Raw genomic sequence first — 23,379 nt, forward strand, 5'->3', positions numbered from 1 at the left:
CTCTCCCTCTGCTTGTGCTCGCTCAAATAAATAAAATCTTTAACAGATAAGTTTTTCATGCCAGACCTCCCTTCAGCCCGCCAACCCCCAGACTTTTAATTCAGTTTAAAACCACATATATCGGATTTCTTTCCTCTGTCCTCAGACACCAACATTTATATTGCCGTCCCACGAACAGACACTTCTCCGATTCAAGGATATTATATACATACGCGCGCGCACACACACACACACCCCAAACTGAATGGAGAATAAAGTGTAACTCATAGTTTGACGTGTGACCTTTCACATTGCTAGCAGGTAAATAATAAATAAAACCATGATAGCCTATTGTCTTTATTATCAAAGTTTATTGTCGGGGTCAATTTCTACCTACTGGGGAGTACATCTATGTCTCAATATGTGCTATAGTAGTTCTAGGGTAATAGCCGTTCTGCAAAATAGTTGTACTGGGACTCCGTTAAGCATAGATCATAATTAAGTCAGTGGAAGAATGAGCCCAGAAAAACCCTGACAGTAGAGCCATTACTCTAGGAAAGTTCCAGTGCTATGCAACCTGTAAGGCATCATCTATCAGCTGATGATGAGACTCAAGAAGGTGTTGGTGGAATGAAATAGGAGTTGAACCCATTTTCTGCTCTTCTCTGTAAGAAAACTATGGCTCCAAAGCAGGAACCCAAAATTAGGTCTTATAAAATCATTTAAGCTCCTGAAACAAGTAAAACAGAACATAAAGAGGAAGGGCCAGGAACCAGGACAGTAGAGGATAAATTAAGTCGAAGTGGAGGGGAAGGAAACTTCTGGAATGATAAGTAGCTGGATCTGGATGCCATTGAAGACAACAAGGAATTCAGTACAGGTGAAAGCAAATGGGGAGAAACAATTCACATACCGAAAGTTACTCAGTTACCAGAAACTAAGTGAAATATCCCCCCGTGCCCTTGGAGGAAAACTGGTTTTAAAAATACGAGAAAGGCGAATCACTAATAGGAAAATGAGTACCTGAGTAGAAATAGGTGTTTCAAGATGCCCAGAACAGTATAATAGATAAATGAGCTGAGTCTACAGGGAGGAAAAGTGGTTATGGTAGTCTATTATTCAGAGCTGACATTGGAATGACATTGCTAGCAATGGCTTTGTCTATAAGGTCCTGGCATGTTTTCTGTAGCACAGAGAGCTTGGAAGGAATGTTTTTGTAACAGCTTACGTGGGAATGCAAATTACTGTAATAATGTAAAAATTCAAAGACCTCCCATCTATTCCTGCGGGATAGAAGGAGATTAGAAGTCTTGAAACAGCTGTGGCTAAAGGCCCATGTCCTCTCATACCCCCGTGATAAAAATATTAAAGAAGTCAACAAAACAAGTATCAGATGAGTCAAGGAGCCTCGTACCATGTAGACAGCAGATAATTTACGGTGACTTCGTCTTCAGGCAGCCGAGAAACAGAAGAGCTTGTGTACCAAGTGCTGCCCTATCATTAAGTCTAACGACACAGTGGGGCCATTAAAGAGGATCCTAAAAAATTCTAGCTGCCAATCAGATTGGGAAGATAAATAAAACAGCACAGTTTATTCTAACCTGTATCTTCCTGGAACCTAGTTTGTCTGTAGAAAAGCCATCTGCTGGCACCAGGCCAGCGTATCTGGATTTTGTTATCATTAGTATCTCCTTTTTCCAAAAGAGGAAATCTGTGAGTGGCAGGTATACATAAAGGACTCATTTCCACAAAACCTTCTCTGCAGTCTTGACCTGTGTGGATACAGGTTCTACTCTTGGAAGCATTTTTAAAGGCAAAAGAAAACACTGACTTGAGGTTTGCTTCACAGAAAGGACAGACACCAGCAGAGTTGGGCCCATCTGAGTCTCTTATTGGTGTTGAATAAATGGTCTCTTCTCCAGGAAATACCTTTGTTCCTTCATATTTACAGGTTTTGTTTTGTTTTTTGTTTTTTTGATGGACACATGGATTAGTCTCTTTAAAAAAAAAAAAAAAAAAAAAGGGACAGAAGCCATTTCTTCCCTAATCATCGTCTCTGCTGAAATCAAGGGTCCCAGACACCTTTTCTGACACTTTGTGGATGGGGAGCGGGGCTGGGCTATGTCACGGGATAGGGTACACAGGCTGCTGTCCAGAGCCCTATGGCCTTTTGCTGCACCCTGTGCATCCACACTGAGGAATCTTCTCGAGGATTCTCCTCCTCACCTGTTTCAAATAGTTCCATTTGCTGGAAAACAGAACCTCAGTGTGAAATAACCCTTGGATTTTAGAAATCGTATACATTTTAACGAACATAATTATTCCATTAGTCAGATTTCCAAACAGATGAGGAAAGGGCAGTTTTATGCCCATCTGTCCCCTCCTAAATCTCCTGTTTACTGACATCCCTAACTACTTCCCTCACGTCTTCCGTTCACCAGACGGCAGACACCGTACAGAGGGCGGGCTGGCGGTCACGCCGGGCAAGAAGTCACGAATGATACCAGGCGTACACGCCTACCTTCCCAGCTGCAGCCTAGCCCTGTCTCCTCCCTTTCCTCTTCTGGTAGCAAGAGCTTAGGAAATTTTAAAAATGCATAAAAGGGGAAAAAAAGCTAAGATGAGAAAAGAATGAAAAACCATAAGCCCAGGTTTGATTTGTATAGTGGTTAGCAGAAAAGGGAGGCAAAGTTCGTGGAGGGAAAGGGAAGGGGACACGAGGTGGGAGAAAGCGGTTTCGGAGATTCGAATGCAACAGTAAGAACCCCTCCCGGGCTCCACGGTCACCGAGGGTCTCAGAACCGCCCTGGAGTCCAGCAGCATGAGTACACTTGGGTTTGGGGGCAGGGGCGGAGACGGAGTCTCTCCTGGAGTTAATACAGCAAGGAGCAGGACGAAAGACTTGTCAGCATTTGCTTCGAGAAAAAAGCAAGGAGGATGGAACCAGGTAGTTACGCTACAGAAGGACGAAGACCGTCAAAATAGTTGTAGGTCCTCTGTGAAAGGAGGAATGGTCTTTCATATTGAACTGTGTCTCTGGAAACAAACGAACTGACCATCAGGCAAACGAGAGCAAGAGGGTAAAATGAATCTGTACCTGGTGGGCTGCTCCCTCATCTCGAGCTGTGTATGTGGCGGGGAGGGGGGGTGGAGGCTCCCCTCCACTTGTTCACTTTGGTGAACCGTCACCGGTGTCCTCTGTCAGTCCCACCCCCCGCTTCCTCTTAAAGCTGCTCCCCTTCTATATTCAACTCTGAAAATTCCAGGCCTATTGTCCTAGTCCTTGGACTTGACTCACTGTAGTCCTAGATATGTGCCCTGTTTTCTTTTTTTGGTGCAAAGATTCAATTTAGAAATCTCTCCCTTCAGACGTCAGTGGACTACAAGAAATTACTGCAACTGCTCCCTCCATCCATGTGAAGGTCACTAGGAGACTAAGATGACGTTCGAAAACACCTCTGAATTCCTAGGGAAAAGCAAGCCTAAGCTACCGTTCTCACGTCCCAGTGGGCTTCTGCGGACCACTCCAGGACGGAGAGCCAAGGCCCACAGCACCATGTTCTCCCCCATGACGGCCCTACAGGCCCCAGAAAGGGAGCACAGTCGCTCCAAGGGCATCAGATAACATAACCCGGCCCTAAATGCTCAACATGATTTATAAGGGAAAGAATAAAGTTGGCTTCAGGACAAAACTTTTTGTTTAAATGAGCAATGTCAGACTATATCCTTTCAGGCCCAAATAATCTGAGCACGACGGCGCTCAGAGGAAATATTCTGGTAGCTGACTCTGTTCATTCTAGGTACGGTACAAGCGCTTCCGGTCCAACACCCACAGATAAGCCAGGCAACCGCAGGCTGATGTCAGGGAGAAGCCGATGGCCAGGTGTCGGTGGCGCCCTGACCCCAGGCTAGAGAGCTCTTGGAACAGGAGACAGTAGCGGCAAGAGGAGGGGTGTCTGGGGAACCCAAAGAGGGCTGTCACTGGAGGCGCCAAGTGCGTCCTTGGGGCCCCCCATTACCTGGGCTCTCCCCTCAGGTCAGTTGCCCTCCGCTGCCGCCTCCGCCTCGCACTCCTTGGGCGCCTCCCCGCCTCCTGGAAGCTCGCTCTCGATCTCCCACAGGACGTCATCTTCGTCTTCCAAGTTGCTGGAGATGTGGCACTTCCTGAAGCCCTGGACGATGGACTCACTGGAGATGCTGTTCCAGGCGACCATGACCCACTCCAGAAAGAGACCCAGGGGCGGCTTCTTGGCGTTGCCCGTGGGGCTGAGCGCCAGGTTGCCGGCCAGCAGCCAGTTGGAGTACTGGGCCCGGACGCTGTCGTTGAGCGGCTTGTAGACCACCACGTCCAGCACCTGCAGCTGCGAGGTCAGGCCGCCGGGGATGATCACCATGTCGGTGTTCATGCTCTCCATGGAGCTCTTGACCGAGTCGGTGGCGTGGCCGCGGAAGCCGTTGACGATGAGCATCCCGCGCTGCTTGGGCGCCGCGCCCGTCCGCCGCCGCCACACCACCTCCAGCCAGTCCTGCATCAGGTCCTCCGTCATCCAGCCGTAGCGGTGGCAGCGGATTTCCATCCCGCTCGGGAACTTGCCGGGCGGGATGTACGTGCCCCGCAGGATGATGTAGGGCGGCAGCTTCCGCCCGTCCGCCAAGACCCCCAGCATGGCCGTGATCTTGAGCTTCTCCCTGCCGGGCGTCTTGACCAGCACCGGCTTCTCGCCCTGGTTGTCCACCGTGACGCGCGACGGCACCTCGAGGCAGATGGGCGTCTCGTCGGCGTTGCCCATCTGGGCCACCTGGTAGTCATGCGCCCTGCGCAGCGCCAGCACGCTCCGCTGGTAGGTGACGAGCTTCTCCGTCAGGTCCTCGGGCAGCTGCTGCGGCACCGGCACCTTGTGTCGCAGGGACAGGTCGTACCGCCGCATCATGCGCCGGCACCAGCCCAGGCTGGCCTTGAAGCCCTTCTCCGGAATGTTCATCTCCTGCGCGATCTCCAGGGCCTTCAGCTGCATCGCCTCGCGGGTGATGGGGTCGCCCTTGGCCTGCATGTACCTGACGTACTCGGCCACTCGCTGGTCCACCAGGGCGAAGCGGCCGTTCTTGGGGCCGCGGAAGGCGCGGCGCATGGCGTGCGCGTTCTGCAGCTGCGGCTTCACCTTGCGCCAGTCGCGGACGTTCTTCTCCAGCACCCCGAACTGCTTGGCGGCCTGGCAGTTGTTGGTGCTCTCGGCGAACTCCACCACCATGAGCTTGAAGCCCGCGTCGTAGCTGCGCCGCATGCCCCGGCTGAACTGGAACTTGCCGGCAAGGTCGTCCGCCGAGAGCTCGCAGCCCGGGAAGCCCATGGCCATGTAGAAGGGGTAGCCCTCGCTCCACTCGGGCAGCTCCGTGAGGTCGCGGGGCAGCCGCAGGCCCAGCCCGTCCAGGGGCTGGGGCTGGGGAAACTGCGTGGCGGCGCTCACGGGACCTGCCCAGTCCGCGGCCTTGACCTCCGACTCCTCGGGTTCTGCGGACAAACGGGGAGGGGCGGAGAGCACAGCACTTAGCGGGACCTCCGGCCTATCCCCCGCGTGGGGTCGATGCCGGGAAGGTCTCAGCCTGAGGGTCACCCGAGCAGTAACTCTAAGACACACAGCATCCCTAAGCCCTTCCTCATCTGCCAATTCCCGGACGACCAGAAGCGAATACATCCAGGTCGGTGGGCTCGAAAGGGCCAGAGTCGGGAACTGAACACAGGTACCCAAAGTGGGTCACGCCATTAGCTGTTTTGTGGGCCATGTTTGGGTCCAAATACTTTTTTGTTTCTGAAAAACCGAATATAACCCACACACCATAATACAGTACAGAATTTAGATGCATCATGGCCCGAATCACACCCCTTAAACCAAGAAAACCTACAGCAAAACCATACTTAGCACAGTTAAGCCTCTAAGGCAGAAAACTAGTTCCTTCCCACCAACGTCAGAACTGGGTTTCACTGTATGTGTCTATTTAGAAGGTGGTCACAGAAACCAAATAGTGCTTGGGAAAATTATCCTTTCTCACCAAAACTCAGATGCCACCTGTTGCAAGACACACCATTAAAAAGGGGGGGAAATGCCATTAATTCTAAGAGGCGTTCTTAATTTCAGAGATATTAACAAAGTGGGGGCAGAGGAATGTCTTAGAATCAATGAACTATGGCATTTTAGACTCTTAGCTAGAGAGAGAAGGTGAGTAAAACCACTGGCTGCTCGAAACCTGTCTTTACCAACTACTACCCTCCTAGCTACGGCGCCTGACAAAGGACCATGAGTGTCTCAGACACACTTGCTCACATATGTACTGCATCTGCTCCTGCTTCTCCTACCCAAGGTGGAATGGACCAGAAACCAGGGGAGGTTAACGCTGGCCACGTGCTTTGTGACATTATCCTCCGTGGTCTTCAGAGGTACGTGCTGCACTGCCGAGGGGACCTCCTTCACCCAGGACGTGCTCTGGGCCACATGCCAGAAGCTTCTAGGTGCTTCCTGCATGCTGCACACTGCCATTGTTACCCACAGTGCACAGAGGAAGAAACGGAGGCTCAGAGAGGTGAATGAAGTGGCCTAAGGTCACGCAGCACTGGCAAGAAGATTCTAAAATCCCAAAGCCCATCATCTTCCTGCCTCATAACCCTCCTTACTCTCAAACACCCACACCACGTATATGGAAAGAAACTCCAGCTTCACCGTGTTCCCACTGGACGGACGCTGGAGTGCTTTAGCTGTACCTGCCAAAGGTCCTCCTTGGAGCTGCCACTCGTCAGAATTCTGAGACTCCTCGTCCCCTTCCAACCGAGTGATCATGTCTGGCTTAGGAAATGGGAATTCTGTTTACAGGAAATAAAACAGGCAACAGCTGTGTGTTACTGTCTCACAGCACCGCCGAAACAAGTATTTTATAATACTTGAGGAATACCCTCCCATGCACAAGCCGTTCTCGATGTGGAAATGTACAAAAGATGGGGGAAAGGGGCTCAGGGGTACTTAAAGAAAAGATATGATAGGAAGTATGTCTGTCCAAGGGAACTGATGGATCTCTGCTGGCGAGGGCTGGTCCCAGCAACAACAACAAAACGAACCGCGTGGAGTGGGGAAGTGGGCGGACGAACATTCTGGAACATATATGCGCGGACTAGGCAATGTCCCCAGCTGGCTCCGTTCTTATTACATGGCTTATGAATGCTGGAGGGAAGGAGTCTTTGGAGGCACGTTCCCAAGGGGCTGAGGCCTGACAGGGCAGTAAGGAGACCAGCCTTCCCTCCTAAGGAATCTATGAAACACCGGCCCAGACCTGTGCTGACATTTCTGAGGTCTGGTCTTGTCTTTTTTTTTTTTTTTTTAAAGTTTTAGTTATTTATTTGAGAGAGAGAGCGCATGTGCATGTGGTACATGGTACAGGGGCAGAGGGCCAGGGAGAGAAAGAGACAGAGGCAGACAGAGAGAGAGAGAAAACTAAGCAGGTACCGCGCTGAGCACAGAGCCTGATGCGGGGCTCTGATCTCACGACCCTGAGAGCATGCCCTGAGCTGAAATCAAGAGTTGATGCTTAACTGACCGAGCTGCCCAGAGGCCCCAGGTTATGACGTTTTAATGTGAATGCCTGGGTTGAATAAGCAGAGTTCGGAGAGCCGGCACAAGTTGCTGGGTAGAAGGACACAATATTTATATCCTGCCTACATCAAAAACAGGAAATTAAATGGGCAGAGGCACTGAGGAGACGGAGTCCACGTTCAGGAGAAAGGGATGTCGGACACACCAGAGAAGAGACATGGGAACAACTCTCTGGGCTCCGAGCTTCCAGGAGACAAAGGAAAACAAAGCTTTACCCAGGGACAGGACAGTTTCATAATTCATCCTCATGACTTCCCGGTAGAGGGCCTTCTGTTGCTCGGTCAAAACTTCCCACTCCTCATCGGAAAAATATATGGCCACCTCATCGAATAGGGCGGGCACCTGAAACAGGGAACAGGCCTTTCTCAACAACTAATAGGCACATGCAGATACAGACTCACATACCTTCATTTCACAGGGGAGGGGCCGTGACCTGTGGGACATGCTCTGTCCACACCTGCTAGGCTACTAGAGGCAAAACAAGCATATGGCCCAGGTCTCATGGGCCCTGCCGAGTGTCTACTACTGCCTCGGTCCACAGATCAGGAGAGCAGCACCTCGAGAAGAAAAGCTTCCCAGCACTGATCACCAGATCACCAGGCTGGGACACATGCAGCAGGGACAGCTGATCCCAGCTCAGCCCCCACTGCAGGCCCCGGAGCAACTGCCCCAAACCACCTGAGTCAACCCCCCACCAATACAACAGGCCCAGCCAGCCCCTGCCTTCCTGGAGTCGGCAGATCCCTGGCCCAGGGTTGGAGTGTGGGGGTGTTCCTGGGCCCCGTTCTCCTTTCCAGGGGCACCAGCCCTACCATTTGACTCAGAACCCAAAGCCCAGGAGGAGCCAGTGAGCGAGAAGGCCTCATTTGGCCTTTTCTAATCTCCAAGAGCATGAGTAGGAGGCAAGAAGAGCTAATTAGAGCTTAAATTTATGTAATGAGATACTGGAGCAAACTGGTTTGCTTTCATGCCTAGACCTTCCGCAGAAAGCCCTAAGGACAGAGAAGGCTGCTCTACTCCTCTCCCCACTGCCCCCGCCCCAGCGGTGGGAATGGGCACTGGCCCCCAAGGGCAGCCGGGCTGCCAACCCAGCGGCCTCTCGTCCACTCATCTGTGCGCTCTTCTTTTTATCGTGCTGTGCCTTTCAGCCACTCAAAGTCCTACTCTGAAGTTCATCATGTCAGCGGTAAAGAAATCACTGGGTTTCAGGCTGGTTCCTTTGTATTGTGGCTTTCAAAGCTATTCCCCAAGGCTGAGTCCAGAGCTTGAGTGATTATGAGACCGTTTTTCATCAGCTTAGAAAATTAGTGTCTGCATAGCCCGTAGCTTCTTTGGGTGTCCAGCCCTCAGTCATTTGGACACTGGCATTTCTCCTTACTCCCAAAGTCCACGTCCCCCCTTCCCACTCCCAGGGCACCCTCTATGTAGGGAGTACTTCCTAGGACAGGCCCTGTAACTGCTTCATCTGTTTTCTCCAACAACCCCATTTAATCCGGGAGGAAATGGGTTCAGAGAGGCCCTGTCAGTCACAGTCACACAGCCAATGAACGGCAGCACTAGGTCTGGACCGAGCACTCTCTGGGTTCCAGGCTCCAGACCCTACAAAGCAAAGTGGCCTCCCCGGTGACCAGCCCTCCACTCTGTCCCACCTCCGCGCACAGTGGGACTCCATGCCTGCAGGTCCCAAGCAAAACACACCCTGACCTTTCAGGTCCCTGCACGTGGCTCTCCCCCCCGGCTCCGAGGTCTTCCCCACTCCTGGCCTGGCTAACACCCAAGCAAGCCCGCCCTGCCCCGGGCTGTGTGCCCACCTACACGTTCCCGGCGCTCTGAGCTCAACAGCAGGGCGGCCCTCATCACAACGCAGTTCTTCCAGGTCCCGTGTCCGCTTCTCCCGCTGGAACACAAGTTCGCTCAGCGCAAACCTATGCCCACCCCATCTCCCCACACTTAGGACACTCCTTGTAGATCGCGATCACTGAACAATGTGTTTGTGATTTAAGCAAACAATATCCGATTTTCCCTTCTCTTGTTCCACTCAAAACGGCTTCAAAGAATCATGAAATGTTGTCTGTCATAAAACCAAGCCTCCTTTTTGAAGTACGCGTGAAATACTAGAAGGGAAAAGGGCTCGGATCGCTAGGTCTTCCTCAGGCTTCATCGGTCTGGAAAGCCAGGCAGCCAGGACTTTCCCACCCCGCCCCTTCCCATTTCCCAGGCTTTTGAACAACTCTCTCTTTGGCCTTTTCTCTCCCTAGGAAATTCCAGATCTAGGCCATACCTATTTATAGTCCTCCTCCCTGTGCTGATGAAACGGGACACAGGACTGGCTAAGCCTGTCATTTCGGAGGGTCTAGCGATACTCACAAAGGTAACCCGTCCCCGGCCTGGTAAGAACATCAGGAGCCCTGAAGCCCCGAGAAGGTAGCTGGAGGCTGGCTGGGGCCAGATTCATGTCCTCATACAACTGATGCCCAGAGGCTCTTCAAACAAGCCCACATTATGCTCCAGAGACACACAGTACCGTGGCTGGACAGTCCCTTCACAGCGAGCCTCTGTGAGAACGGGGCGAGCCTTCAGCCAGGCCCCGTGGCGCAGCCTCCCTTCTCCCCAGAGGCTTTTCATCGGGCTGAGCACAGCAGAAGGTAAACAGGGCCAGCCCTGGGCAACACTCAGAAATCAGGCAGCCTGTGTCCAACGCCCAGACACCCTTTCCGGCCTCCCAGGTAGGGACCCTCAATCCCTGTCCCCTTCCCTCTCCTCAGAACAGCAGGACACCTCAGACACGTTCTCTCCTTCGGCTGTGTGCGGCCCTGCTCTGCCGGCAAGCTGGCGTCCAGTGCCCATCCAGGGGTCACCGTCAGGCAGCACGGAGACGCCACACAGCCTTGCTGAGGACGCAGCAGAACCACGCAGCGAAGGTGGCAGGGAGCTCAGGGCCAAGGGCTGTGACCCGTGCACAGGGAGAGGGTCTGCTGGACACCGGGCACCAGGGGCAGTCCCTCTTACACGTTTAAGTATCCTACGGAATCCTTTACATAACATAAAGAAATGGGACCCACTACCCTACCTTTATGGTGAGGAAGCAGCTGCTCTGTACCTGGCTGGCAGTCGCCAAGTTAGAGTCTGATCCCAAAGCCCAGGCTTCTCAGCAGGCCACGGAGCCGCGGGAGCTGCTCCCAACTCTGCCCACAAGCTTTCCTCTTGGGGCTCCTGCTCGGGCCTCCTTGTGTATGGAGTGCAGGCCTCCTCCCTTTCCTTGGCCAGTGCTACTCAATTCATGAAAGATTTTTTCCTTTTCTCTCCTTGAAACTCCAAGTCTCCTATGAAATGTTATCCTAATACATAGCACAGGTCTTACATCGGAAAGGCTTTTATTGATCGCCCTAATCCCACCCTCTACAACCAAACTACCTATCTAAGGAAGATTCATTTCCTTTCTCTCCCTAGTTTAATACCCTAACGCCAGGTTGTCAGCCTCGGCACTGACGGATGACGGGGGGCTGTCCTGCACACTGTAGGTGTTCAGCAGTGTCCCTGGTCTCTCCCTAGCAGCTGACCCAAGTCACGAGAGCCCAAAATGTCTTCAGATATTGCCAGATGTCCCCAGGAGGGGGCAGGTCTGGGAGTCAAACTACCCACTGCTCAAGAAGGCATGCCTGCCTTCTGCCGAGAGCCTCTTGAGTTCTCCAGCCTGAGTGAGGCCCCATCCACGCTACCTAGATGTTCTGGGTTGGCCGATTCAGCCTTAAAGCCCAAGGATTCTCCTGCCTTGAGGTCTCACTCTAGGCTAGATGGGACTGACTCCTGTCCTCCAAAGTCTCCCCGGCCATGGGGGAGCAGAACCAGGGAGGAGGCTGGGACAGGCAGAGAACAACACAAAAAGACAAGGGCAGTGCAGCCTAGACAGCCAGACTATGAGCCCAGAGCCTGGTGCTGTATTATTTTTCTTTTCTTTTTTGATTGAGGTATAATGTACACACAACAAAATGCACTACTTTTAAGGGTCCAGCTCAATAGGCATTTTTAAGACCAAATACCAGTGCACATGTGTATCCCTGGGGCAGAGTAGATAACCCCTCTGCTCCCCAGTTCCCTTGTGTGGGAGAGGAGCCAAACTGGACATTTGGGAGGACTAGGATTCTAGGAATACAGATCTCTTACTGGAAACAAAGAATATAGTGGCTACTGATAACGTTGACATATAAAACTAAGCAGGGAAAAGGAATGTCAATTTGTTGCATGTTTAAGATTTTCACCGTTTGTGCCCAAACGGCATGATGTCCAGTATGTACTGTGAATAACCACACCCAAGCATAACAATAAACACCCATTACACCTACATTTCCCCCCTGAAATGTCCAGAAGCTCCCATGGCACAAGGCCACAGAAGCGCTGCGCCACAACTGAGACCTGCCACAGGCGGGCCGGCTGGGGTTAGGATGGACTGTGCTGCATTCACTTTTTTCTAAATTCACTCTAATTCTACCACACTCTTCTGGAAATGCAGCTCCCCTGTGCATGCTATCACGAGCGGCGGTCACAGAGAACCAACTGGCCTCCCTGTCCCGAAGCTCTCTGCGTGTCAGCTCAACATCCCAAGTCTTGTTTCAAAGGGGTCCCTTCCACCAGCAGCAGACTCTCTCCTTCCCAAACTCAGTCAGGTTCCTTGAGCCCTCTTCTCTGCCAGGCCACCATGCGGGCTCCCCAGCCTGCCCAGCCCGGCCTTTAGCAAGAATCCCCTATTCTTGATATCTCCCCTGAGTAACTTTCCGTCCACTGACCCCTCCGCTCTGGCTCCTTGGCTAGAAATCCCCGCTGGTCTCACTGTATTCCGTGTTGAGCCCCAGCTCTCTTTCCTACTGCAACAGTCTTGACACCTATCACAACAGTCCTGAATAGCCTTCTTTATCATCTTCACAAGCGTCAGGATAATTTTTTTCTTTACCAGAGATCAGCAAGCCCGGCGGTTCAGTAGCTGGTTTGCACCATGCCTGGCACTGAGCAGGATACAGGGGACTCAGGGGTAACAGCAGAGAGATCAGCTCTCTGCCTCCTGGATTTCCAATCCGAATGATGATAAGAGACCATTCCAATAACCGGCTCTTCCATTCTCCACAGTGCCTTTTAAAGCCACAGGACTGTTTTCTCAGGAATGCAAACATACCGGGCTGGGCTGGGCTATTTTTACTTCCTATGCCTGCCTCAGGAGGAGACTTAAAACAAGCCTGGCTCCCAGGCCTGCTTCTCTCCTCCCAGCTGTGCGGACCCCACACCTTCTCACTTACCCATCCACCCTCGGAGCAGATCCGGACTTTCTGCATATCTGTGGGGCCATCCTCCAGTTCCCGGCTCTGAATCTCTTCTTCCTCTTCTTCTTCTTTTAGGGTCAGATTGAGAGTGTAGGCTGTGGACTCCATGTCTGCAAGATTCAGTTGAGAAAAATCAAGGCGCTGGTGTGAACTCTTCAAAACCCAGGATGGGGGTGGCTTAGTGTGCACAAACCTCTCAGCCCCGAGCCCTGTTCAGGCTGGAGTGAGGGAAGGAATGGAGTCAGGCCTGGAGAGGAAGGGATTTAGGAAAAGCACCAGGAAGCTGGAAGGTGACATATTTAATTATGATAAGAGGGGCTGCAGGCAGATAGCACAGCCGACTGCCTTCAGATATTTAAAAAAGCTACCTGGGGAAGAGACCAGACTGGTTCTGTAGAGACCCAGGGGCAGAACAGGCCGGTGGGTAAACATTCCTGGAGGAGGTTTTTCAAGAGCACTGTGAACGACAGAACTTTCTCACAGCCGGCGCCGCTCAGACATGAAATCAGTGGCAGGAAAGGGGACACCCACCAAGGTGTCTGGATCCAGATAGGACACTTCCTCAACCAGGTGTGTCTACGGGCCAGATTAGCATCAGGAGGATTGGTGGGCCCGGGATACCCATCACCTGGGCTTTCCAAAGTCAAAGATTCTGCCGTGAGCTGGTGCAGAAAACAGAGTCATTTTGCCCGAGATTCAGTGACACGTAGTGCGGTGTGTGCCTGGATCCCCAAGAAGGTGCAGCTTATCTGCTACCCCGCCCCCCCCCCCCGCCCCCCAGGGAAATGCCTCTGGGCCGCAAACACTCTTGGGCCAGAACAGCAGGCCAGTACAAAGGGCCGCGCTCCTGCCCTCTAGGGGCGCGGGCAATTGCTAGGTGTGAGTGAGCGTGCATCCTGGGGGCCGTAGCCAACCCGGCTTCCAAAGAAAAGAGGCCTCCAGAGTTCCAAGTGTGCTTTTCGAGATTTCCAAACAGGACGGGCGAACGCGACGGGTCTGGGGCAAGCGGACCGGGTTTCAGGTCTCCGGAGCTGGGGCCCGAACTTGGCCGCGGCCTCCCCCGCCCGCTCCTGGGCAAGAGGTGGGGGCAGAGGTGACACCGCCCGGCAGCGACGGTGTCCCCCTGGCGAGGCGCCCGCGGCCGGGGCCGCCGCCCACCCGCCCACGGCCCCCGCGCCCCGCCCGCGGCCGCCGCGCCCCCGGGCGCGCTCGGATTTCTCCAGCCATCTTGTCCCATTTCCCTTTCTCCCGGGTCCCGCGCCGGGAGCGCCCCCGCCGCCCCCGCCTCCCGCCGCGGCCCAGCCCTCCTCCCCGCCGGGGCCCCCTCCCCGCCCTGGCGCACCTGCCGGGCGGCGGGAGCCGGCACCGCCTGCCAGCCGGGCGGGCCCGCAACAAAGACGGTGGCGGCCGCCGCCGCTGCAGCCTCGCGCCCCCGCCCCCGCCGCCGCCGCCGAGCCGCCCCGGAGTCGCGGGAAGGGCCGCGCCACCCCGGGCCTCCCGCCCGCCCGCCGCCCGCAGCCCGCGCGCACTCACCGGGCGGCCGGGGCGCGGGGCCGCGGCCGCGGGGGGAGACGCCGAGGGCTCCGGCCCCGCTGTCACAGCGCCATCCCCGCCGCCTCTCCGGCTTCCCGTGCGAGCGGCCCCCTCGGGAGGGAGCGGGGAGGACACGTGGTGGGAGGAGGAGGGTCCGGCCGCGAGCTGAGGGTGTTGGGAGCGAGGGGAGGAGCGCGGCTGATGTCAGCGGCCGCGGCGGCGCGGGGGGACGGCGCCCGCGGCCGCTCCGGACCCTCCTCCCCGCGCAGCTTCCGGCCGCTCGGCGCGTCGCGCGCGTCGCGGAGCTCCGGGCCGAGCGCCCGACCCTCGCCGCGTCTCCCGCGGACCCGCCTGCGCCGCCGCGCCCGCCGCCCTCTCGGTTCCCCCCCGCCCCCACCCCGCGGGCCGTCGGCTTCCGCGCGCCGTGTGCGCCCTCGGCGGCGGGAGGCCGCGGGGCCCGGGCTTCTGCTCTCGCCGGCTGTGAGGCGCCCGCCGGGTCCTCCGGGGCTGCGGGAGCGCCCGAGGCGCCGGCGCCGAGCTTCCCGGGGCGCCTCGGGAAGGGCGGACCCGCGAGGGGTGGGGCGGCCGAGGAGGGGGTCGGGGTCTTCGGGGAAGCCCGGCGGGCCGCGGGCCGGCGCGGGTGCGGAGCTCCGGCGCCGCCGGGAAGGAACTTCCTGAGGCGCCGCCGTCGGCCGCCCGCGTGGGGCGGTGCAGGAGGCCGCCGGGGAGGCTGTGCCGCGGGGCGCCCGACGACCGCGCTGTGGCCGGGGAGCGCGCGAGCCCCGGAGCCCGTCCCGCTCCGGGAAGAGACTGGGGGTCTGGGGTTTTGTTGGGGGGTCGTGAAAGAAAAAAATTATCCCGGCGCGTGTGGTAAGACGGACAGGAGGGCTTTCTTCAGAAATACGAAGCCGGCGTGGAGACGACCACGCGGGGGGCGAGACGGGCTCGACTCGGAAGCGGCCGAGACGAGCTGCGGCCGCGGAGCCCGCAGGCGGCGGGGGGCGTCGGGCTGGAAGCTCGCGGGAGCGGCGGTCGGGACGAGGCTTCGGGAGGACGTCCCGGCCGGGGGTCTGCGTCGACCGACGCCGCGCGGCTCTCCGGCTGTGGGGGGAGGGGCACGTGAGCCGCCCGAGACGGAGGCCTGGGGGAGGGGGCGGCTCAGTGCGACCAACATTTGGTCAGGGAGGGTTTCCTCAGACTTGGCAGACTGTGCCTGTGATCTAAGCAGCCGCTGGGAAAATCTCTCTCCCCCCGGGTTTTGCGGCCATTTCTATGGACTTCGACGTGAAGGTCACTCCTCTGTGCCGGGGACAGGCTGCGTGGAGCTGTGCGGGTCTTACACGGCCTGACATACGATATGAGAAACGCGTCCTCGAGGGGGAACTGTGGCGGACACCCAAGACCAAGGCAGGTCTAACGGACGGACAAAGAACATGACTCAAATGTCCGGAGAGAAGAGGCTGTTAGCACTGCTTGTTTGTTTTGATGAACAGCTACTTTTATTTGTGAATTTTTATTACTTTTTACTTAAATTCAATTTACTTAACATATAGGGTGTTGGTTTCAAGGGCAGAATTTAGTGGTTCATCAGTTGTATGTAATACCCAGTGCTCATTACTTGGGGCGCCCTCCTTAGTGCCCGTCACCCAGTGACCCTGCTCCTGCCCTACCCCTCCGGCAAGACTCAGCTTGTTTCCTAGAGTGAAGAGTCCCTTATGGTTTGCCTCCCTCTTATGACAGTGCTTTCTGTGTGTAACGTTAGCATTTTTAGAGCAGGAGTGATGTCTTAGCTCAAGTTGATTGACATTTCCATCTTCACCTTACTGAGGGAGGACTACTTTAAATGGAAAAGTGGAGAATGTCAGGAAGGAGGATACTAGGGCATCGTTGGCAATAAGCATCCCTTGCTTACAAAAAAAAGTATTAACATGGGTTATGAGGTAACGAAGAGGAATAATATTATGTTAGGGTTTTAGAGGCCGAGAGCCCTGAAGTTCATATGCAGCTTTGATTGGGTTTTTCCTGGGAAGAGGTCAACCCAATGGGTCACCATTATTTAAAAAAAAAAAAAAAAAAAGGCTTAATTAAGAGAAAGAGAGAGACTATAAACTGGGGGAGGGGCAGAGGGAGATGGAGACGGAGAAGCACGCTCCCTATGGAGCAGGGAGTCTGATGCTGATGCCACTAGGCTTGATCCCCGGACTCTGGGATCATGACCTAAGCCAAAGGCAGATGCTTAACCAACGGAGCCATCCAGGAGCCCCAACCCCCCTGAATTCTTGACTTGGAACCCACGGCCCGTGATCTCAGTTACTGTCATGGGGCCCCTGCCTTAGTACAAGTCCTAATTGCTAACGAAACTTTCTCACAGGAACAAAGTACTGGGTGGGCACAATACAGGGCCGGCATTCGTATTTAAGTGGCTTGTAAGTCAGGCTGCTTGTATCTGCCTGTATTTCCTCATCTTCAGAAAGAGGGAATTGGACCGGCCAGATAGTGTCAGAGCTTCCCCTCAGTTCTATCACTAAGCAGTTCCGTTTCTGTTAAGACTTGATCTTAGTCTGCATGAGGAGTGACTGAAGCCTGTTTTCGAGAGACAGTGCATGGCTTTAACGATAAATAGAATGGATTTCTATTAGTAGGTACTTAAATGTGAGCAGAGCACCTATGAAGTTAACGTAATGGTTCTTTAATTATGCTATTGGTCTGACTTCATATTTCCTCCAATTATTGTGGTACTTAAGTCAGGGATTCTACAGAGCCCGAATCCCGCAAAATATTCATAGTGTCTCCTGGTGTATAAACACTTCTTTTTTTTTTTTTTAAGATTTTATTTAGTTATTTGACAGCACAAGCAGGGAGAACGGAAGAGGGAGAGGCAGGCTCCCAGCTGAACAGGGAGCCCAATGCGGGACTTGATTCCGGGACCCCGAGATCATGACCTGAGCTGAAGGCCATCGCTTAACAAACTGAGCTGCCTGGGTGCCCTGAATACACACTTCTGACCTTCAGTAGAGGCCCCATGGACCTTAGGTAAGCATAGCTGCTAGCCTCCTATGGCTGCATTTCTCAGGGACTGCAGTAGATTGAATTAATTCATCCCCACATGATACCTGGTAAGCCTCATGTGTGCAGAGTGGACCTTGATGCCCTTTACTCAGCCTGGCCATATGACATGCTTTGGCCAGTTGAATGTGACTACGGGTAAGCCTGAGCATAGATACTGAAAGGTCTCACATGCTTCCACTTGTACCTCGGGGAGCTTTTGTCCTCTGCCATGACAAAACCATGCCTAAGTAGTCACTATCCCTCCAGCCTAGGCTCCAGAATGAGACCTTTTCTACACAGCCATCCAATGAAGATGTGAGATTCTTGTTTTGTTTTAAATGATCAAGTCCTGAGGTGGCTTGTTTATGTACGATTTTTATGGTGATAGCTAATTGAGACAGTGTCAGTGGGCAACCTTGGACTTAAGAGTTCCCAGCATTGGCCTTCACAGGCTGCTCTGAGGCATGGGAAAGGAGAATTGCCATTTCACGGTGGAAATCTTCATCTGTTGGAAATGGAAATGCTAGATTGGGAGGGAAGAACCAAATTGCTGGGAGGGGGAAGTCACTGCCAACTTGATTTTCTTTTCCCTGGGGTTCTGGAACCTCAAAAGATAAGATACCACCTAAACTTTAGATATTTCCCAGCAGAGCCTCAAAATAGTACTGAGAGATCTTGATAAATGGTCAGGGAAACCCTGATTTGGACAATTCCTGAAAGGGCTTAGAAAGTTCCTGGAGAAAAAGCATGTGGTTAAAACACCTCACAGGGTTAAGGAACACTCAGAGGTTTCTCTAGAAAAAGGAGAAAGAGAATTGTAGTAACTAGTATAGTACTAGCTGCTGTAACAAACAGATCCCAAAGGTATAAATGCACAAACAATAGAAATCTAATCTTTTTATTTAACAGCTCTTTGTGGGTATTCCTGGTTTACAGGTGACTTTCTTCCATGCTGCAATTTAGGGACCAGGTTCCTTCCGTCTTGTGGCTCAGTCACACCCTTGGGACCTTGTGTTTTTCTTCATCCACTAGAGTGAAGGGGAAAGAAAATGGAGAAGGCACACCCTTTTCTTGGCCTTAAAGTGACACACATGGCTTTTGCTTACATCCTATTTGTTAGAATCAGTTACATGGTGACATTTACATGAGAAGGGACAGAGAGATACAGAGCACGTCAACTCGACACATGAATAGGAGAGCTTAGATTTTTGTCTTCACCACAGGGATGCTTTTTCTTCAGCCACTTGAAATACTTCACTTTCTTCTTGTTGACAAGGTTTCTGGAAAGAAGTGCAATGTAATTCTTATCCTTGTTTCTCTGTAGGAAAGTTGTCTTTATTCCTCTGGCTTCTTTCAAGATTTATTGTTTGTTTTTGATCTTATGGAGCTTGATAGGATATTCCTGGGCGTAGATTTTTTTTTCCCCCTGGGTGGAAAATTTTTTGAGATTTGGGAATCTGTCATTAGTTTGGGGGAAATTCTAAGCTATTATTACTTCAGTATTTCTTCTGTTCTTTTCTCTCTTTTGGTAGTTCCATTACGGGTGTATTACACCTTCTGTAATTTTCTCATGGTTCTGTGTTTGTTTTCCTGGTTTTTTTCCTCTTTATATTTTAATCTGGGAAGTTTTACTGACATATCTTCAAGTTCATTGATTCTTTCCTTGGCTGTGTCCAATCTACTGATGAGCCCACCAGAAGAAATCTTCACTTCTCTTGCAGTGTTTTTGACTCACAGAATTTCCTTCTGATTCTTTCTTAGCATTTCCATCTCTTTGTTGACATTACCCATCTGTTCTTGCATATTATACGCCTTTTCCATTAAGGCCCTCAACATAATAATTATAGTTATTTTAGCTTCCCAGTTTGATAATTCCAAAATCTTTGCTGTATCTGAGTCTGACTCTAATACTTATTTTGTCTTCAAATTGGGCTCTTTGACTTTTAGCATAACTTATAATCTTTGTTGGAAGCCAAACATAAGCTACTGGGTAAAAGGAATGTTTTTTGGGCTAGGAATTGGGCTGTGTTTACTCTTTGCTGTAGGTGAAGCTAAATTTTTTTCCAGTGTGTTTGGATTTCCCTAGAGACTCTTAAAGTCCGAGGCTTGCAGTTCTTTTAGCTCCAAGTCTCTATTACTATACAATATATATTATTATGGCGAACAATTGATAGAAGAGGACTATCCCATAATCTATGATTAGGTCTCAATGTTCTAGTGAATCTGTATCCCTGATTCTCAGCTTCCTCCTCCTTCCCCTTTAAATGGGATAGAAAGAGGGGGCCAGAATTGGGTATTTCCCCTTCCCCAGGTCAGTTAGGTTCTGAGAAACCAAATTTGCTTAAGCTCTGGTAGACAGTTTCCCATGAAGGCAGACCTTTTTCAAGGAGAACAGAGCACCCTGAGCCCATTTTTAAATGGTTACTTTCCCCCTGCCCCTGCAGAATGTACAGGAGAATTTTTCTTCCATATTCACCCTGAGGACTTGGTGGTGCTACTGTTCGTAAAACTCAGTAGAGTCTGTGGGAGATGGGGGCAAGGGCAGGGCGGGGCTGCACATGTTTGTCTCTCAAGCTAGACTAGGCTCCGTGTCCAGTAATCAGTCAGTTGTCCTTTATGTTTTCCTACCAGGCTCCAGCTGCAGCTTCTGCTCCTGGTAAAATACGATTCTTTTTATGTGCTGGACTCTCCAGTTTTTTGGGTGACAATGTTTCCTGTAACTTCAATTTCCTAACGTATCTAAGACTTGAGGATTTCCAGCGTTTTTGCGGGGTGGGGGGGAGCTTTTTTCTTTTTGTGAGGATAGAAATGATGACTTCCAAGCTTTTTACATGTCAGACCAGCCAGAGAGTTTTTAAACAGAATTGGGAATAAGACTCCGGAAACTTCCTACTTTACCTTCCTTCTAGGGCTGGCCCAGGTCAAGAGCTTGTTTTCATTTACCCTAGTTGTGGGGATAGCTCAGTAGAACCCATTCACACTGGTTCTTCCTAATCTCTCAGCTTATTGTCATGCCTAAAACCCACTCTCTGCTTTCTTTCTTTTTTTTTTTTTTAAAACTGAAAATAACTTTATTTCTCCTTTGTTATCAAGTGAAATTCTACAAATCCAATTAGATGTATGACAAACTCCGTGGTTCACATTTCTTAAGCACTTCCATCTCTGTGTTACACCAATGTAATTTCATTTTTTTCTTCCTATTAGTTTCAGAGGTAGAATTTAGTGATTCATCAGTTGCAAATAACACCCACTGCTCATTACAAAAAGAGACCCTCTTTAATACCCATAACCCAGTTATCCCTTCCTCCCACCTACATCATCTCTGGAAACCCTCAGTTTAGAGTTCAGAGTCTCTCTCTCTCTCTTTTTTTAAAGATTTTATTTATTTATTTGAGAGAGAGAGAGAGAGAATGAGAGAGAGAGCACATGAGAGGAGAAATACCATATGATTTTACTCATATGTAGAATTTAAGAACTAGATGGATGAACATAAGGGAAAATAAAATAAGATAAAAACAGAAAGGAAGGCAAACCATAAGAGACTCTGAACCTGGGCACCTGGGTGGCTTAGTTGGTTAGGCAACTGCCTTCGGCTCAGGTCATGATCTTGGAGTCTCAGGATCAAGTCCCACATTGGGCTCCCTGATCAGCAGGGAGTCCGCTTTTTCTGCAGACCTTTCTCCTCTCATGTTCTGTTTTGAATGACAAATCTTGCCGCATGCTTTTATGTTGGTTTGACCAACTAAAATGACCCAAAAGATGATTCATAGGACGTTTATTTCTCTATAACTTTTGTAGGGCAACCATTAACATCCGCTTTAAAGTGTTTCATGGCCAAAATGATTTTACCATGCTTGAGGTTTAGAACTTTAAGGATCCCATCAGGCATGTACTCAAACTATCTAAAATGTAAGAAAAGCACAAGAAACATATGATCCTCTCAATAGATGCAGAAAATGCATTTCACAAAACACAGTGTCTTCTCTTGATTAAAACTCCACAGTGTAGGGATAGCGGGAACATACCTCAATATCATAACAGCCATCTATGAAAAGCTCACAGCAAATATCATTGTCAACAGGGAAAATTTGAGAGCTTTTCCCCTGAGGTCAGGAATGCTGTAGGGATGTCGACTATCACCACCATTGTTCAATACACTACTGGAAGTCCTAGCCGCAGCAATCAGACCGCAAAAAGGAATAAAAGGTATCCAAATTGGCAAAGAGGTCAAACTTTCACTCTTGCAGATAACATGATACTTTATGTTGACTTGTCATTCAAAACAGAACAAAACTCCTCTCTACATCATGTCTCCCACCATGTACATTTTCTTTGCTCTCTTGCCACAGAATTCTTTGAGTTGCCTATTCTCACCATCTCCTGTGTCTCTCTCCATTTTCCTCTTGAACACTCTACAGTCATGTTTTCTCCCTGACAATAGAACTTGCCAAGGTCATCAGCAGTACTGCTAGATGAATGACCTGTGCTGCTAAATGCTGCTAATTTAATGACCAATATCAGCCAGCATCTTAGATACCTCCGGTAGAATGTCCCATTACTGCCCTCCGTGCCGCACTAAGTGATGGTTCTCAGGAATCACCCACGGGTCCCCTTCCACATCAGCTCTGGACTTGGACATGGGGCTTATTTGACCAACAGGCCATGAGCAAGTCTGAAGCAAGCAGAGGGTTGACAAGCACCTGTGTACTGACACTTGCTCTCTTGGAGCCCAGCTGTGAAGGAAACAAGTCCGTGCTGTCCTGCTAGAGGGACGACGTGGAGGAAAATCAGGGTACAGAGCCCAAACTGGCCACCAGATCTGTAGATGAGGCCATCAGAAAAGTGCCAGCTCCCAGCCAAACTGTTGTATGACTGCAGCTGCTTACGTGACCCCAAGGAAGGCCATCAGATGTGCTGCCTGGGAGCGGCATTGACGTCATAAGGAAAGTGCCATATACTTATCGCAGTGAATCAACTCTGTGTAGAAACCATCTTTCAACTAACAGCTCTCAGGAAGACAGAGGCGTTTTCAAACGTAGCATAAGGAAAATGCCATTTACTTAATTCAGTGAAACCATGTGAGTTGATAGCATCTTTAACTAACATCTTCATCATGAACTTAGAAGCACTTTTATTTTTATTTATTTATTTTTAAAGACAATGATAGCTGGAGGCTTCAATACCCCACTCTCAATGATGGACAGAAGAACAACCACACAGAAGATAAGAATAGAAACAGACACATGAAAAGATGCTCAGCATCACTCATCATCAGGGAAATACGGATCGAAACCATGAGACGCCGCCTCCTGCCTGTCAGCGTGGCTGGAATTAACAACACAAGAAACAACAGGTGCTGGCGAGGATGCAGAGAAAGGGGAACCTTGTGTGCTATTTGTGGATGCAGACTGGTACAGCCACTCTGAACAGTTTGGAAGTTCCTCAAAAAGTTAAAAAATAGAGGTACCCTGTGACTCAGCAATTGCTCTATGAGGTGTTCAACCAAAGAATACAAAAATAACAATGTGAAGGGATCCATGCACTCCAATGTTTATAGCAACATTATCAACAATAGCCAAACTATGGAAAGAGGTGAACTGTCCGTCAACTGATGAACTGATTAAGAAGATTGGTAGATAGGGGCGCCTGGGTGGCTCAGTGGGTTAAAGCCTCTGCCTTCGGTTCAGATCATGAGCACAGGGTCCTGGGATCAAGCCCCGCATCGGGCTCTCTGCTCAGGAGGGAGCCTGCTTCTCCCTCTCTCTTTGCCTGCCTCTCTGCCTACTTGTGATCTCTCTCTGTGTCAAATAAATAAATAAAAATCTTAAAAAAAAAAAAAGAAGGTTGTCATATGTATATATACAATATAA

General features: G+C 51.3%; 1 protein-coding gene and 1 long non-coding RNA gene across 5 annotated transcripts; one reads left to right on the forward strand and one right to left on the reverse strand.

Moving 5' to 3' along the window:
• Positions 1 to 330: 330 nt before the first annotated feature.
• On the reverse strand, positions 331 to 14,612 carry POGK (pogo transposable element derived with KRAB domain). 4 transcript variants are annotated; one of them, XM_032317212.1, is made up of 5 exons: positions 14,462 to 14,610; positions 12,905 to 13,038; positions 7,832 to 7,958; positions 6,734 to 6,832; positions 331 to 5,488 (listed from the first exon to the last, which is right to left on the reverse strand). In XM_032317212.1, the coding sequence occupies exons 2-5, from the start codon at positions 13,034 to 13,036 to the stop codon at positions 4,017 to 4,019; spliced, it is 1,830 nt and encodes a 609-aa protein (XP_032173103.1). In that variant the 5' UTR covers positions 13,037 to 13,038; positions 14,462 to 14,610; the 3' UTR covers positions 331 to 4,016. The 4 variants fall into 4 exon arrangements, with proteins under 4 accessions (XP_032173103.1, XP_032173105.1, XP_032173104.1 ...); XM_032317214.1 differs by lacking the exon at positions 14,462 to 14,610 and adding an exon at positions 14,271 to 14,381; XM_032317213.1 differs by lacking the exon at positions 14,462 to 14,610 and adding an exon at positions 13,297 to 13,382.
• Positions 14,613 to 17,361: 2,749 nt separating this feature from the next.
• Positions 17,362 to 22,715, forward strand: LOC116575769. Its single transcript, XR_004279938.1, has 2 exons — positions 17,362 to 17,494; positions 22,169 to 22,715. It is a non-coding gene; the product is annotated as an uncharacterized LOC116575769 (long non-coding RNA).
• The last annotated feature ends 664 nt before the right edge of the window (positions 22,716 to 23,379 follow it).

Source organism: Mustela erminea, chromosome 17 (genome assembly GCF_009829155.1).
Source record: "Mustela erminea isolate mMusErm1 chromosome 17, mMusErm1.Pri, whole genome shotgun sequence".
In the NCBI taxonomy this organism is placed as follows: Eukaryota; Metazoa; Chordata; class Mammalia; order Carnivora; family Mustelidae; genus Mustela; species Mustela erminea.

What these genes read in the sequence shown, in the direction of transcription:
- POGK (XM_032317213.1), bottom strand. Translation starts at nt 13,360, where the DNA reads ATGTTTACCCACCGGCCTGTTCTGCCCCTGGGTCTCTACAGAACCAGT. An exon ending in CAGTCTGGTCTCTTCCCCAG is followed by an intron (nt 13,039 to 13,296) that starts GTAGCTTTTTTA and finishes TGAATCTTGCAG; the next exon opens with ACATGGAGTCCACAGCCTAC. An exon ending in CCAAGGAGGACCTTTGGCAG is followed by an intron (nt 5,489 to 6,733) that starts GTACAGCTAAAG and finishes GTTTGTCCGCAG; the next exon opens with AACCCGAGGAGTCGGAGGTC.